Source organism: Pelecanus crispus, chromosome 25 (genome assembly GCF_030463565.1).
Source record: "Pelecanus crispus isolate bPelCri1 chromosome 25, bPelCri1.pri, whole genome shotgun sequence".
NCBI lineage: Eukaryota > Metazoa > Chordata > Aves > Pelecaniformes > Pelecanidae > Pelecanus > Pelecanus crispus.
In genome coordinates this window covers 2568270-2582365 of record NC_134667.1, presented here as the reverse complement: position 1 = coordinate 2582365, position 14096 = coordinate 2568270, and the positions used below count along the sequence as shown (strand labels likewise).

The 14096-nt window shown below is 63.7% G+C and overlaps 2 protein-coding genes across 2 annotated transcripts in view; one reads left to right on the top strand and one right to left on the bottom strand.

Annotated features, from left to right (window-relative positions):
• The window catches only part of LOC142595961 (antigen WC1.1-like), a 140218-nt gene that overhangs the window by 69789 nt on the left and 56333 nt on the right, over positions 1 to 14096 (bottom strand).
• On the top strand, positions 4763 to 13577 carry LOC142595922 (antigen WC1.1-like). The gene is given in 16 exon segments (XM_075724795.1): positions 4763 to 4939; positions 4941 to 5021; positions 5060 to 5414; positions 6453 to 6788; positions 6901 to 7215; positions 8134 to 8460; positions 8546 to 8860; positions 9216 to 9530; positions 10015 to 10077; positions 10161 to 10475; positions 10889 to 10924; positions 11213 to 11350; positions 12103 to 12198; positions 12630 to 12713; positions 12918 to 13070; positions 13321 to 13577. Coding segments are annotated over 16 exon segments (3363 nt in total).

Here is a 14096-nt window from a genome sequence, read left to right as displayed (position 1 = left end):
ATATTAATGCCAATTATAATCAGGGACTTTGGAAACTGAATAGTCCCGCTTATAATCGGCGCCCCAGATATGGCATTCCCACGTATAAACAACATAAGCTTCTGACTCCTGCCCCCATCCTTCCTACTCCTACTAGCCTCCTCCACAGCAGAGGCAGGGGCAGGCACAGGGTGAACTGTATACCCCGCCACTAGCTGGTAACCTAGCCCATGCTGGAGCTTCAGTAGACCTAGCCATTTTCTCTCTCCACTTAGCAGGTGTGTCCTCCATCCTAGGCGCAATCAACTTCATCACAACTGCCATCAACATAAAACCACCAGCCCTCTCACAATACCAAACTCCACTATTCGTATGGTCCGTACTCATTACTGCCGTTCTACTACTACTATCACTTCCAGTCCTAGCTGCCGGCGTTACCATACTGCTAACAGACCGAAACCTAAACACCACATTCCTTGACCCAGCAGGAGGAGGAATCCAGTCCTATTCCAGCACCTATTCTGATTCTTGTGGATGTATATATATGTATTCATGTATAGATTTATATACACATGTGAACATTTATGAAGGTAGAGAAAGTAAATATATGTAGCCATAAACACATAGGTATGAAATGGATAAAACCTTTTATGGAATAAGAGCTAGTGGAGTGAGCAATTAACGTTTAAATGTGAATAGAAACAAAAGGAGAAGGCCAGGTCAGGGTCCCCCACTTTACCAGGCTGCAGAACAAGCCCTGGCAGGGCGGGGCTGGGGGCACTTCGGGAGGGCAGAGGGGTGCCCGAAAAGTGGTGGGGCGTGGGCAAGCTGGAACATGCCCAAGGGCTACGGCCCGCGTCTAGGAGGCCTCCAAGGGGCCCCCCCAGCAAATCCTGTCACCTGCAAAGAAGAGCCCAGTGCTGTGAGCCGGACTGGGAATCCCCCCCAGCCCAGCCCAGCCCAGCCCAGCCCAGCCCTGCAGGGCGGCCATGCAGGCTTACTGGGGCAGGCTCTGGGCTTTGACCAGTGCTGCAAGACACAGGCCATGCTCTCCGTGAAAATGGAAAACCAGGACAAAATGCTAGCTTCAGAAGACCACGTGCATGGGGACAAAGAGGAAAAGACCCCAAGGGAATCCCCCAGAAGAACCACATGAATGAGAAAAAGCAGCCAATGGGCCCGTGAACTGCACATTGCACTTTGAGGGGTCACACTAAGAAGATTAATGGTGGAGGTGAGCTCCCTTCCCCCATGGCTGGCGGGGATCTCACAGCTCCCTGTAAGACCATTGTGGGGGGCAAGCCATGTTTTGCCTCGTCCTTAGCTTGATGACCTGATTGAATGTTGCAAAAAACTCCAGATGACTGAGTGAGGGGAGACGTCAGGAGTGGGCTGGGACTTGTCCAGGTCCACCTGAGCCACACCAGCCAAACCCAGTTCCCTGTGTGTATGTCATGTGAAAGGACAGGGAAGCAGGGGGTGGTGGTTGATGGAAATGCATTGAATCCTGCAGGCCTTGAGCAGGATGCAAACGGTTTGTAATAAGGGGTGGAGATTGTCCTGGGTCTGGCTGGCGTGGAGTTCATTTTCTTGACAGCAGCACGTATTGTGCTGTGCTGTGCGCTGGTGGCTAAAACAGTGCTGATAACACGGTGACGCTGTGGCTATTGCTGATCAGTGCTGGCGTAATGTCAAGGCCTTCTCTGTGTCTCATTGCGTCCCCACGGCGAGGAGGCAGGGGGTGGGCAAGGGTCTGGGAGGGGACAAGGTCAGGGCAGCCCACCCGAACTGACCAAAGAGATAGTCCATGCCATCTGGCATCTTGTTAAGAAATACAGCTGGGAGGGGAGTTTCTCCAAAGGAGCCATTGCTCGGAGACTGGCTGGGCATCGGTCTGCTGGGGTGAGTGAGTGCTTCTCCATCCCTTCTTTCCTTTTCTCTTGTTCCCTCCACTTCTTCAACTGTGTTTATCGTCACCCATGAGTTTTGCTCTCGCTGTTGCCCTTCCAGTTGTCTCCCCCATCCTGCTGGGAGGGAGGCAGTGAGTGCCTGGGTGGGGGTTTAGCTGCCATCTGGGGTCACTGCACCACACGAGCACATAGCACCTAGGTTGGCGTGTGCTTGTGAGGTCACGGCTGCCTGAGTAGCTGATAGGCCAAGAGGAGGCTCATGGCTTGTGTAGGAGCTTGTGAGGTCACTCTTGGCAGAGTAGCTGATAGGCCCGGACCAGGTGCAAGGCTTGTAGAGGAGCTTGTGAGGTCACTGGAGACTGAATACCTCAACAAGGAGTACATGGCAAACAGGGGGAGATGTGCTTGTGAGGTCACTCTTGGCAGAGTAGCTGATAGGCCCAGAGCAGGCCCCTGGACTCTGTAGGTTCTTGTGAGGTCATTGCTTCCTGAAGAGCTGACAGGGCAAGAGCAGGAACATGGTTTGTGGGGGTGGTTGTGAGGTCACCGGTTCCCAAGTAGCTGATAGGCCAGGCAAAGGCGCAAAGCTTGTGTAGGGGTTTGTGAGATCATTGGTGTCTGAATACTTCACAAGCCAGGAGAAGGCCCATGGGTTGTGCAGGTTCTTATGAGGTCACTCAGGCCTGAGGAGCTAATAGGCCAGGAGCAGGCTTATGGATTGTGTAGGTGCTTGTGAGGCTGCTGGTGCCTGAGTGGATGATGGGCCAGGAGCTGGCACATGGCTTGTGAATGTCCTTGTGATGTCAGTAGTGCCCGCATAGCTGGTAAGCCAGGAACAGGTCCATGGCAGGTGGAGATGCTGTGACATCACCTGTAGCTGCGTGGCGGATAGGCCAGCAGTATGCACATGGCTTGTGTACGAGCCTGTGATTTCCCTGCTGCTGGAATAGCTTTTAGGCCAAGAGCAGGCATGTGGCTTGTGTGGGTGCTTCTGATGTCATGCAGATCATATGGAGCCCCTACCCAAATGTGGCTTTTTGGAAGAAGCATCATCATCAGGAGCCCATGCACCACAGGCAGAGGTGTGACAGTGTAAGCCATGAGCACAGAGCAGTGGCAGCAGGAGGGGGTGAGGTCACGTCACCGATGGCACCCGTGGCCGTGGGGCTGGGTGCAGAGCGGCCGTGTGCATGAGAGGGGCACGACGGGGGACGGGAGCTGCCTGGCCCCGTGGCTGCCAGGCCGAAGGAGCAGCCCCTGCAGCCCTGGCTGGAGCAGTGATGCTGGGGGTGGCTCGGGGGCACGGCAGGGATGTGCCTGGGCACGGTGCCAGGAGGAAACCACAGACTTCCTGCACGGGCGCTGCCAGGGGAGCGCGGCGAGCGCTGCGAGGCCACGTGGGCTGTGGTTTGTGCACCTGCAGGCTCCAGGTCCCGATCCACCCGTGGGGAATAACGGCACCGCAGTGACACGCTGAGAGCCAGGGACATGTCTGAGCCTCGGGGCTGCGTGTCTGCTGCCAGGGCAGGGCCATGTCCCAGCTCCGGCTCCTGCGAGGGACCCACCGTGGGTCTCTCCAGGGAGGGAGGCGTGAGCCAGCACTGCTGGCATGGAGCTCTTCCCCTGGCCAAGCCTTTTTCCCAGCTGCTGCTGCCAGCACAGCAGGGGCCGTGGCAGGGGAAGGGGCTGTTCCCTTCCCATCCTGACACAGGTCGCGCGGCAGTCCCAGCCCTGTGCTTCCCATGTCTCGGGGGCGTCGGGACACTCACGCCTTGGGCTCTTGGATGAGCCCAGTGCAGGAGATGCTCAGTGCTCCCTGTCCCCACAGCAGGCTGCAAGGGGTGACAGACTCCTTTCCCCTCCACGCTCAGCTCGTCCTGTGACGATCCCCCACCGCAGTGACCCTGACGCCCGCAGTGGGACAGAGATGTCCCTCATATATGGTCATGAACGGCGCTGGAGAAGTTCATTGGAGGACTGGTCTGTGTCGGAGGGGAGATAGCTGCCGCTCATGTCTAAAAAGGTGCTGCTGCTTCGCTTGGCTCCTCCTGCAGCTGGGTCGGCATCTGCAGAGATATATCAGCCTGCCATCGTCGTTGTCCCCGTGAGTTGCCCGGAGCCGTGGCAGGGAGCGGGGCGCAGCAGGGCTGTGCCAGCGGGGCAGCAGGCTCAGGATGGGGATGGAGGGACTCCTGTCCCCTCGGGTGCTGTGCCTGCTCCTCTGGGTGCAGCTGTGCAGGGGTAAGTGCTGGCTCCCTTGTCTCACCGCCCAGGGCCAGTGGGTAGCGGCGGGGTATCAGGATCCCTTTGGGGCTGGGGTTGCTTTCCCGGCAACACTGGGACAAGGGTCAGAAGGTGCTCACGTCCATGGACCTTCTGGCTTTCCCTGTGCCTCTCTGTCTTTAAGGCAGCCCGTGCCTGGCTGCATTTAGAGACATCCCCCATCCTGGGGTACCCTTTTGGGCTCCTTGTTCCCCCGGGCTGTGCTCCTGGGGCCAGCAGTGGCCCAGGGGGTGACGGCAGCACTCAGGGATCCCCAGGGCACAGCCAATCTGCGGGGTGCCCCGCAAGGTTTGTGTGCTGCTCCCTGCCCCCGGGTGCAGGGGAGCCCCGACCCCAGGAAGGCAGTTTGTGTCCCCCAGAGAGAAGGGGAGCGGGCTGTCTGCACTCGCAGGCTGCAGAAAATTTTCCTTCCTGGGGGCCCTGGCCAAGCACAGGGGCTGGGCTGATGCCAGGGGCGAGGAGGGGACGTGGGTTGGGGGGATCCTTGGGATTGTGTCGGTGCTCCCTGAGGACACAGAAAGCCCTGGGGGTGGTGTGGGTTTGGGTGGTGCCAGGGAAGGTGGTGCCGGGGAAGCTGCGGGCGTGGGGGCATGGGGCTGTGCAGGGTGTGCTTGGCTGGGGAGGAGACGGTGCCCTGTGCAGGGCCTGGGGGCACGGTGTGTGGGTGGGCACGGGCAGGGGCTGTTCGCGTGGGAAGAGGTGCCAAGGGCTGTGGGGTGGTGAATAGCCCCGCAGGGCTGGAGTTGGGCACCCCAGCCCTGCACACACCGTGGGGACAGGAGAGACCCCAAAACTGCTGCAGGGACAGCCTGGAGGGGAAGGGGCTCCCACCCCGGTGCCTGTGACTGGGTCTGGGCAGGGGTGACCCTTAGACCTGCAGTCTGGAGCTCGGCACTCTCCTGACCGGTCCCATGTTGCTGTTTGAAGGGGCTGCAGAGCTGAGGCTGGAGGATGGCGGCGGGCGCTGTGCTGGGCGAGTGGAGGTGAAACACCAGGGCCAGTGGGGAACCGTGTGTGATGACTCCTGGGACATGAAGGATGCTGCAGTGGTTTGTAAGCAGCTGGGCTGTGGGTCTGCTGTCACAGCTCCTAAATACGGGCACTTCGGGCCAGGATCTGGCCCCATATGGATGGATGAAGTTGATTGTCGTGGCAATGAGTCTGCCCTGTCTGACTGTACACACCCTGGATGGGGAGAAGAAGACTGTGATCATGATGAGGATGCTGGAGTGACGTGTTCAGGTAAGGGGCCAGCCTGTTCCCCACCTTTGGGACCGGGACAGGGGAAGGGACCTGGCTGTGCCCTCAGGGAGCAACAAGTGGGCACCAGAGCAGGGCTCGGTGTGGCTGGTGACACTGCCGAGCTGGGACTGTCATTGCTGCTGTCCCTGGTCCCTGAGGAAAGAGCAAGGGGAGCCCACCTTGTGTGTCCAGCCACTGCCAGGCCCCAAGGTGGCTCAGCCCACCCTCAGGGGGGGCCTGGGGCTGGGAGATTAATCCCTCTCCCTGCCCCGGGATGGCTGCTGGTTCCCATCTTTCTCCTCCCATTCAGCCAGGACCTGTCTGGCATTGCCGAGGGCCAGGTCCCCCCATGCCAGAGGCACCGGGAGCTGCTCACGTGGCCACCCAGAGCCCCGGGGAAGGGCATGAGATGGCAAGGGACTTTTGGGTTGTGCCTGCTGGCAGAGAGGAGTCCCTCAGCCTGAGCAAAGGGATGTTCAGAGGGGAGGAGCGCTGGCCTTGGGCAGAGGAGCAGGGTGGCCCGTGGCACCTCATTCCTCTCCCAGGGTCCCCCCATGAGTTCCAGCCCATGGGGATACGGCCCCAGGCAGGCAGGGCCAAGCTGCTGCCCAGCCTTTCCTGCCTGCCCCAGCCCGCGGCTGCCCTGTGCCACAGGGGCTTTGCCAGCACTTGCACTGTCCTCAGTGCCTGTGCTTGCACCGGGAGCTCGTGTCAGCCCAGGGCTGCTCCTCTGCCCGCTCCCCTGCCCTCTGCCTGGCCCTTGGTGGGGATGTGCGTGCCTGGCACTGCACTCTGGCCCTGGCTGAGGACCCGCTCCCTGGGCAGGTGCCAGCGTGGGGAGCTGGCACAGACACCGGCTGCGGACAGCAGCAAGCCCACAAGTGCTGTGATGATGCCTGAGGAGCGGCAGGGGGGCCCTGGTGTGTTTGTGCCATCGGCACCCACTGGCAGCGGTGGGGTGGTTGCGGTCTCTCTGCCTGTGGCCACCTTGCAGAGCAGCTGGGATGTAGGCACGTAACTGCCAGAGGGCTCTGGGAGAGCTTGAGGGGTCTTTGGTTGCTCCAGGATTTGTCCAGCTGGTCGGAGGGGACAGCCCCTGCTCAGGACGTGTGGAGGTCCATGACGGGAACCAGTGGAAGACTGTCTGTGACTCCGACTTTGGTCCCAAAGCTGCCAAGGTGGTCTGCAGGGAGCTCCAGTGTGGCACAGCCCTGTCCGTGCCTGGGGCAGCTCGCTTTGGAGAAGGTGTGGGTCCCATGTGGGACAGAGAGCTGCAGTGTGCCGGGAACGAATCCCTTCTCATCTCCTGCCCCAGGGGATCCCGCAGGGACCAGCCTTGCACCCATGCCAATGCTGTCGGTGTCACCTGCACACGTAAGGACTCAGGGTGGGGTGTTACATATCCGGGGGTGTGCTGGGGACAGGGGAGCAGGGCAGGGACCGTGCCGTGCTGGGTGCGCACTCTCTCATCGTTCTCTGTCCCCGGAGTACACAGGGTTCCGGCTGGTGAACGGCAGCACGGCGTGTGAGGGGAGAGTGGAGGTGCAGGTGCTGGGCACCTGGGGCACCCTCTGTGCCTCCCGCTGGGATCTCTTGGACGCCCACGTTCTCTGTCGTCACCTCGACTGCGGGTTTGCTGAGTCCATTCCCAGAGGAGGGCATTTTGGGAGTGGAACCGGACCTGTGTGGAGAGACTCATTCCACTGTGAGGGGACTGAAGCCCACCTGGGACAGTGCCCAGTGACTGCCCTGGGGGCCTCACCGTGCTCCCCCGAGAACCACGCTGCTGTCATTTGCTCAGGTGGGTGCTGGGAAAAGGTGCCATGGCCACCCAAAGCAGGGGAGCCCGTGGCAGCACCAGCTGCATTTGTCCCTTGAGAAACCCTGCCTGCACCAGGAGCAACCTGGAGGGCTTTGCCTGCTCTCACCGACGGCTCTGATGTGGGAGAGCTGAAGAGTGAACGAGGTCAGGCATCTCTGCCCCCCAGGGCAGTGGCTCAGGCCCTGCGGCCAGCGCCAGGCGCGGGGTTCTCTGCTCTGCTGCTGCAGGACAGGCCCAGGATAGGGCTGTGGGGCTCAGCTCCATCCCTCTGGCTGCAGACAGCCCTGTCCCAGCCCCACAGAGACCCCCCCTCAGAGCCCAATCCCACGCCCGTGGGGGCTGCCCAGGTGCCCCCAGCAGCAGACCTGGGGGGTGAGGTGCAGAGCGGGGCTGGGCTTTGCCCTTGCTCCTGGTGCTTCTGGTCAGCACAAGACCCAACCTTGTGCTGTTTGCTCAGAAAGGCCCCCCGTGCTCTGCTCCCTGGCAGGGACGCAGGCGCCCAGACCCCAAACCCAGGGATGCAGAGGGGCACAGACGTGCGGGCTCTGCCTGCTGTCTCAGCAGCGCCGGTGTCAGCGCTGAGGTTGGGCAAGGCTTGGCCAGCACTGCCTGTGCCCGGGTCCCTGCAGCGGCTGCTGCTCCCTCCTGCGGGAGCTGCCCCATCGCCCTCAGCAGAGACGTGTTGGGTGGCTCTGCCCCACCAAGAGCAAAGACAGCGTCTTGCTCAGGGCCTGGGAAAGCAATCCTGTGGAAACGTGCTCCTGAAGCTGAGCGCAGAGGGCTGGGGCAGGCGGGTGAGCTGCAGGGTGCTGTGCGGGTTGCAGAGCCTGGGGAGGTGCTGCAGGTCTGTGGGCTCTGTGGTGCTGCCGAGGGCTGGGGCACGGCTGCTGTCCCCAGGCCCCGCTGGCTCCACGGCCCTGCGGCTGGTGGGTGGAGGGAGCCGGTGCGACGGACGAGTGGAGATCTTGCAGCGCGGGACGTGGGGCCGAGTCCTGGATGACGAGTGGGACGTGCGGGAGGCCAGCGTGGTGTGCCGTCAGCTGAGGTGCAGAGAGGCAGAAAAAGCCTACAACCCCGCGAAGCCTCAGAGAGGGACGGGTCCCGTGGGGCTGCGAGGGGTGCGGTGCGCAGGGCACGAGGCCGAGCTGAGCCTCTGCAACACCTCCCTGCCCGAGAGCGCAGCGGCGGCAGGGATTGCGGAGGACGTGGGCGTCGTGTGCGCGGGTGAGTGGCACTGCACGGGCCCCCCAGGCTCTGGGCTGGGTGGGCAGCAGCCCCTGCGGGCAGCTGGGGTTTCTTCCTGCTGCAGGGAGCCAGCAGGTGCGGCTGGTGAAGGGGCCCGGGCGCTGCGCTGGGAGAGTGGAGATCTACTACCAGGGCAGCTGGGGGACCGTCTGCGACGATGGCTGGGACCTGTCTGATGCCGCCATCGTTTGCCAGCAGCTGGGCTGCGGCGGGGCGGTGGAGGCGGTCGGCTCCGCTCGCTTCGGGGAAGGCTCCGGTCAGATCTGGCTGGATGGCGTGAACTGCTCCGGGGCCGAAGCTGCTCTCTGGGACTGCCCGGCAGGGTCCTGGGGGCAGCACGACTGCGCGCACAAAGAGGACGCAGGAGTCGTCTGCTCAGGTCTGTGCCGGGAGCTGTGGTGGGAGCCCAGCGCCCGGGGAGGCCGGGACGAGGGGAGAGCCGGCAACGGCCCAGGCTGTGCCTGGCTGCCTCGGAGCCCCTGCCCGAGCCTGTCCTGGGGACACCCCTGCACGAAGCCCCTCGGTCCCACGGGGGGTCCCTTGTCAGCTGAGCTGTGCCCAGGGCTTAGCGGGGAGGGCATGGGTGTCTCTCCGTCAGGGACTTCCCTCGGCCCCTGGCAAAAGGGTGACTTGCTGGCCGTGCCCCTGCCTGGCCAGGGCCTGCGGGGGGAAGAGGCTTCTCTGCTCCCACAGCCCCACACCAGCCTGTGCCCCTCTGGGGCCTTTCCTCCCAGATTTCATGGCCCTGAGGCTGGGGAACGGCAGCAACTGCTCCGGGCGCCTGCAGGTTTTCTACAATGGCACATGGGGGAGCGTTTGCTCCAACTCAATGACTCTCCAAACGGTGTCGCTGGCATGCAAGGAGCTGGGCTGCGGGGACGCGGGGACCCTGGAAACACGCCTGCCCTCTGGTAGGGTGTCTGGCCACGCCTGGCTGGATCGCGTGGAGTGTGGGGAGAGAAACAGCTCCTTCTGGCAGTGTCCCTCTGCTCCCTGGGACCCACGGTCGTGCGATGACCTGCGAGAGGAGACCCACATCACCTGCAGTGGTAATTCTGAGCTTCCTGGGCACCAGCATCGCCCCAGCTCCTGCTCCCTGCCGGGCACAGTCAAGCGCAGAGACAGGGCCCACGGGGGCTTTTACTGTACGTGCCAGACCCTGCTGCTTCTGGTGGCACAAATGGCACTTCAGCTCTCAGAGCCCCACACGTTCGTTCGCCAGCAGTTGCCAGCCGGCTGCCAGCAGCGCCCGGGGGAGGCAGCGTTGTCTCCAGGCAAGGTCTCAGAAGAGACCAGCCAGGGCTGCGAGGCGTGTCCCCTCCACGGACACCCTCCTGCTTCTCTGTGAGCCGGGGTCCCTTTGGGGCTGAGCAGCCAGGGTCCCCCACAGTGCCGTGCATGTCCCCTGAAGGAGCGGGGTTCAGCTGCTGCCATGAGCGAGGTGGCACAGGGAGGCATGAGCAGAGCTCAGCCCCACTCTCTGCTGCACGACCCCCTTCAGCAGCCCCTTCACGGCAGCATTGCCTTCTGCAGGGAGACGGCCAGAAACAGCCCCGGCCGTGGGGACCGTGTGCCCAAACTCCACGAGCTGCACAGGTAGCTGCTCCTCTGCATGCCCCTCTCTCCTGGCAGGGCTCTGCCTGCTGCCCGGTGCCCTGGGAGGTCTCTGCCTTCTCCAGACAGGGAGAAGATTCGTGCCGTGGGAGGCGAGAGCGAGTGCTCGGGCAGGGTGGAGGTCTGGCATCGCGGCTCCTGGGGGACGGTGTGCGACGACTCCTGGGACATGCAGGATGCCGAGGTGGCGTGCAGGCAGCTGGGCTGTGGCCCCGCAGTGTCTGCCCTGGACGAGGCTGCGTTTGGGGAGGGGACGGGCCCCATCTGGCTGGAGCAGGTGGAGTGCCGGGGGTCTGAGCCATCTCTGCAGGCCTGCTGGGCTCGGCCTGGGGACAGCGGGGCCTGCCGGCATAAGGAGGACGCTGCCGTGCAGTGCTCCGGTGAGCGGCGGGGCTGGCAGCCCTCGCTGGGGTATTGGCAGGGAGCCGGGGCAGGCGTTTTCCCCACTGGGTCCCCTCATGGCTGCAGAGCTGCTGAGAGCAAGGCTGTGCCTGTGGAGCATGGGAGCCTGGTGCCAAGTGGGCAGCAGCCTCTGTGGGGCTGGATGTCCTCCGGCTCCTGCCTGCAGGGCCCTGCAGCCCCCAGGGGCATCTCCTGGGCTGCCTGCGCCATCCTGCCCGATAGCCAGAGCAGGGCCCTGGGCTCTGTCCCAGCCCCCCTGACCAGCCTCGCAGGAGGGGCAGTGTGGGTGGGGGGTGGCAGGGATATACGCACGCGTGCACACACACACGCACGGCTCCCTGGTACCCTCGCAGCCACCCTCTCAGCCCAGATCCCTTTCTCCCCTCTGCAGCTGCACCCAGGACGGCAGCACCAACCCCGCGAGCAGGTAACCTGTCCTCCCTGCCAGCGCTGGCTCTTCTCGGGGCCAGCTGTGAGCCACAGCCGCAGGGAGGGGGCTCCTTGCTGGGGTGTGAAACTCCCAAGAGGAGGCACCGGGACAGCAGTGGGGAGGGGCGTTGGGGAGGGCTCTCATTTACCCAGCAGCCTGGGAGCTTCCTCATCCCTCACTCCTGGGGTCCCCTACCCCTGCTGTAGTGGGGGGCAGCACTGGGGTGTGCCAGCCCCCACCTCTCCCAGGCCTGCTGCTGCCCTTTCTCTCTTCCTGCCCATGCAGATCCCAGCCGGGACCGTCCGACCGGCAGCAGGAGACTGTCGTTGCCCGTCATCATCTGCATCGTCCTGGGGGCCCTTCTCTGCCTGCTCCTGGCCCTCCTGGCCGGGCAAGTGCGAAGCGCCAGGGCTGGGCGCGCAGGTGGGTCCCGGGGAAAGATGCCTCCTGGCAAGGCCAGGGGTGCTGGCAGGTGTCAGTGAGCGGCACAGGCAGAGCTGGGGGGATAAGCGTGTGTGCTGCCTTCATTGCCATGTGCCGCCTCATCCACCGCCTGACCATGGGCCATGGGCCACCAGCAGCAAGGGGTAGAGAGAGTCCAGGCACGGCGGGAGTTAGGGACGGGGCGAGGAGAGAAATGGCGGAGCTGGGCTGGGGGAGGTGGGAGCAGAGGGGACACATATGAGGACACGACACTGGCAGCGCTCCGGGCAGCTCTGGAGGGGTCTGTGGGGCAGGGGAGATGCCAGGAGGAACGTGGGGCAGCAGGGTCCATCCCTGTGGTTTCAGGCCCCCAGGCTGTTCCTCTGTGCAACCGTGACCTCCCCGCGGCAGGGCAGGGGCCGTGCTATGGATCCCTGGGGCAGAGAGGGGGCAGCTCCAGGGGGAGAGGAGAGGCGGGAGCTGCTCCAAGCTCAGCACCGGGGAGCTGACCCAGGGGCCAGAGGGGCACAAGGGCTGTCTCTGAGGGGACACTGTGAGGGTGTCGCTGCCCCCGCTCACCTCTGTGGGGACATTGCCCTCACTGAGGAAGGGGTAGCGGTGAGCAGGCAGCGCAGCGGGGCTGTGCTGTGGCCAGAGCCTTTTGCTGGCCCCGGGGACCAAAGCAGGGGGAGCAGAGCAGGATCCTGTCCCCTCTCTGCCTGTCCCTGGGCCAGCCCTGCCGCTGTCCACAGGCTCGGGGAGAGCGTGGGAGCCCTTCCCTGACGCCGTCTATGAGGAGATCGCTTACGGCCCGGCATGGGAGAAGCAGGCGAGGTTCAGCGGCTCAGGTGGGTGTGGGTCCCTGATGGGGGCACATCGGCAGGGCTCTGTCCCCAAACCTCCACCTAGGGCTGACCCGCGGCAGTCCCCTGGCCTACGGTCCCTGCAGCGCTGGGGTGTGTGGGGAGAGCAGCCGGGTCCTGGGCCCAGCAGAGGAGCTTCCTCCCCAGCAGTTCTTCCCATCGCAGCCAGGCACAGCCCCTCTCTGCCTGCCCCTGCATAAATCCCTGGGTGGCACCGCAGGGCTGAGGGAAGGGGCTGTCCCGGGGCAGCTCTGGGAGCCCCGTTGAGGCAGGCTTGGTCCCAGGGGAGCAGGGTGAGTCCTGAGCCCTCCTCCCCACACAGCCCTGCCTCTGTGGGTCCCCCGTCCCCAGCAGCACTCACCACAAGCCGGCTCAGCAGAGCACACTCCCATAACAGCCGCTGCGCCTCTCTCCAGGCTCCTACTCAGAGGGGTCCCTGGCCAAGCTGCAGCCCTACCCCGCGGACAGCAAGGAGGAGGAGGGTCCGGGCTCAGCACCAGGTAACAGGGTGCGGGAAGGAGTGGATCTCTCCTCCCTGCAGCCATGTGAGGGACAGCGGTGTCACTGAGTGTCCCCATCAGAGCTGGGGAGTCTCCTGGGGTGCTGCCAACACCAGGGTCTGAGCCCCACGGCCCTGCGCACCCTCCCGTCCTCTGTTCTGCAGATGTATCTCCTCAGTGTCACCAGCTCCCCTCTCCTTTCAGACGTCCCTGTCCTGCTTGGAAGTGACCCAGCGCATGGCTATGATGATGCCAGGGAGGTTTCTGCCCCTGGGGAGGATCCTGCCCCTGGGCAGGGAGCCTGGGAAATGCCCAGGGCACCAGAGGAGGGAGCAGGGCCCAGGGATGCCCCTGGAGGTGAGAGGGAAAGATGGCGCTGCCGCTTTATGGGATGCCATCCCTGGTGCCGGGTGAATCGCTGCCGTACGGAGAGCCCAAGCTCCTGGGATGGGGGACCCTGCCCTGGGAGTTTTCCCTGGGGGGCCCGGGGCTGGCAGAGGGAGCTGGACATGTCAGGAGGGAGGAGGAGACGGGAGGCAGGTGATGCAGAGAGCAGGAGGGGCACCCCATGGGGCCAACGTGCAATGGCCTGCCTTGCTGCTTGCAGGGGCAAACCTGCGCTCGCAGAGAAGTGCTGGGGCCCCTGCAGCTGAGGGAGATGCCTGGTCCCTGTCCCCAGAGAGCACAGGCTATGACGATGCTGAAGAGGTGTCTCTGGCACATCCCCCTGAGCACAGAAAGGCTGCGACAGCAGAGCTCAGTGCACAGCCATCCCTGAGCCCCGCGCCAGGAGAGCCCATCCCTGCCGTGCAGCTGGGTGCAGCCGGGAGCGAGGAGAGGACTTTGCAGCTGGGAGAGCCGTGAGCACCAGGGAACCGTCTCCCTCTTCCCACGGGCAGCAGAAACAGCCGGCCATTGCCTCTCTTTTGATTCCCCTGGTTTCACGCTGTGCCTCTGCAGTTGTTCCTATTAAAAGCCTTTGGGGTATGGCCCAGAGCTGGTGCTTGCCTGCCCCGCTGTCGGGGTGTCTCCCTGAGGCTGACTGGGGGGGAGCAGAGCACAAAGACGTGGTGGTGGGGAAGGGGCACATCTCGGGGGCAGCGGGCTCGGGGTCAGGCTGTGGGGCTGCCAGAGCCCATGGTCCCTGGGCAATATTCCTGCTGACAGAGACGTTTCCACCCTGCCAGCAAAAGTTTCCAACAAAACTGTCTCTCTGCAAGGTGCTGTGATGCGCCCCAGCGGGAGCGCCCATCTCCTCACCTCGGGCTTCCCCAGCTGCTCTTTCCCCCAGGCCCTGCCTGGGCCATGCTGGTCCCACAGCACACAGGCCACGACAGAGCTGCCGTGTTGGGCTGAGCCCTGGGCTGTGGCCCCACACAAGTG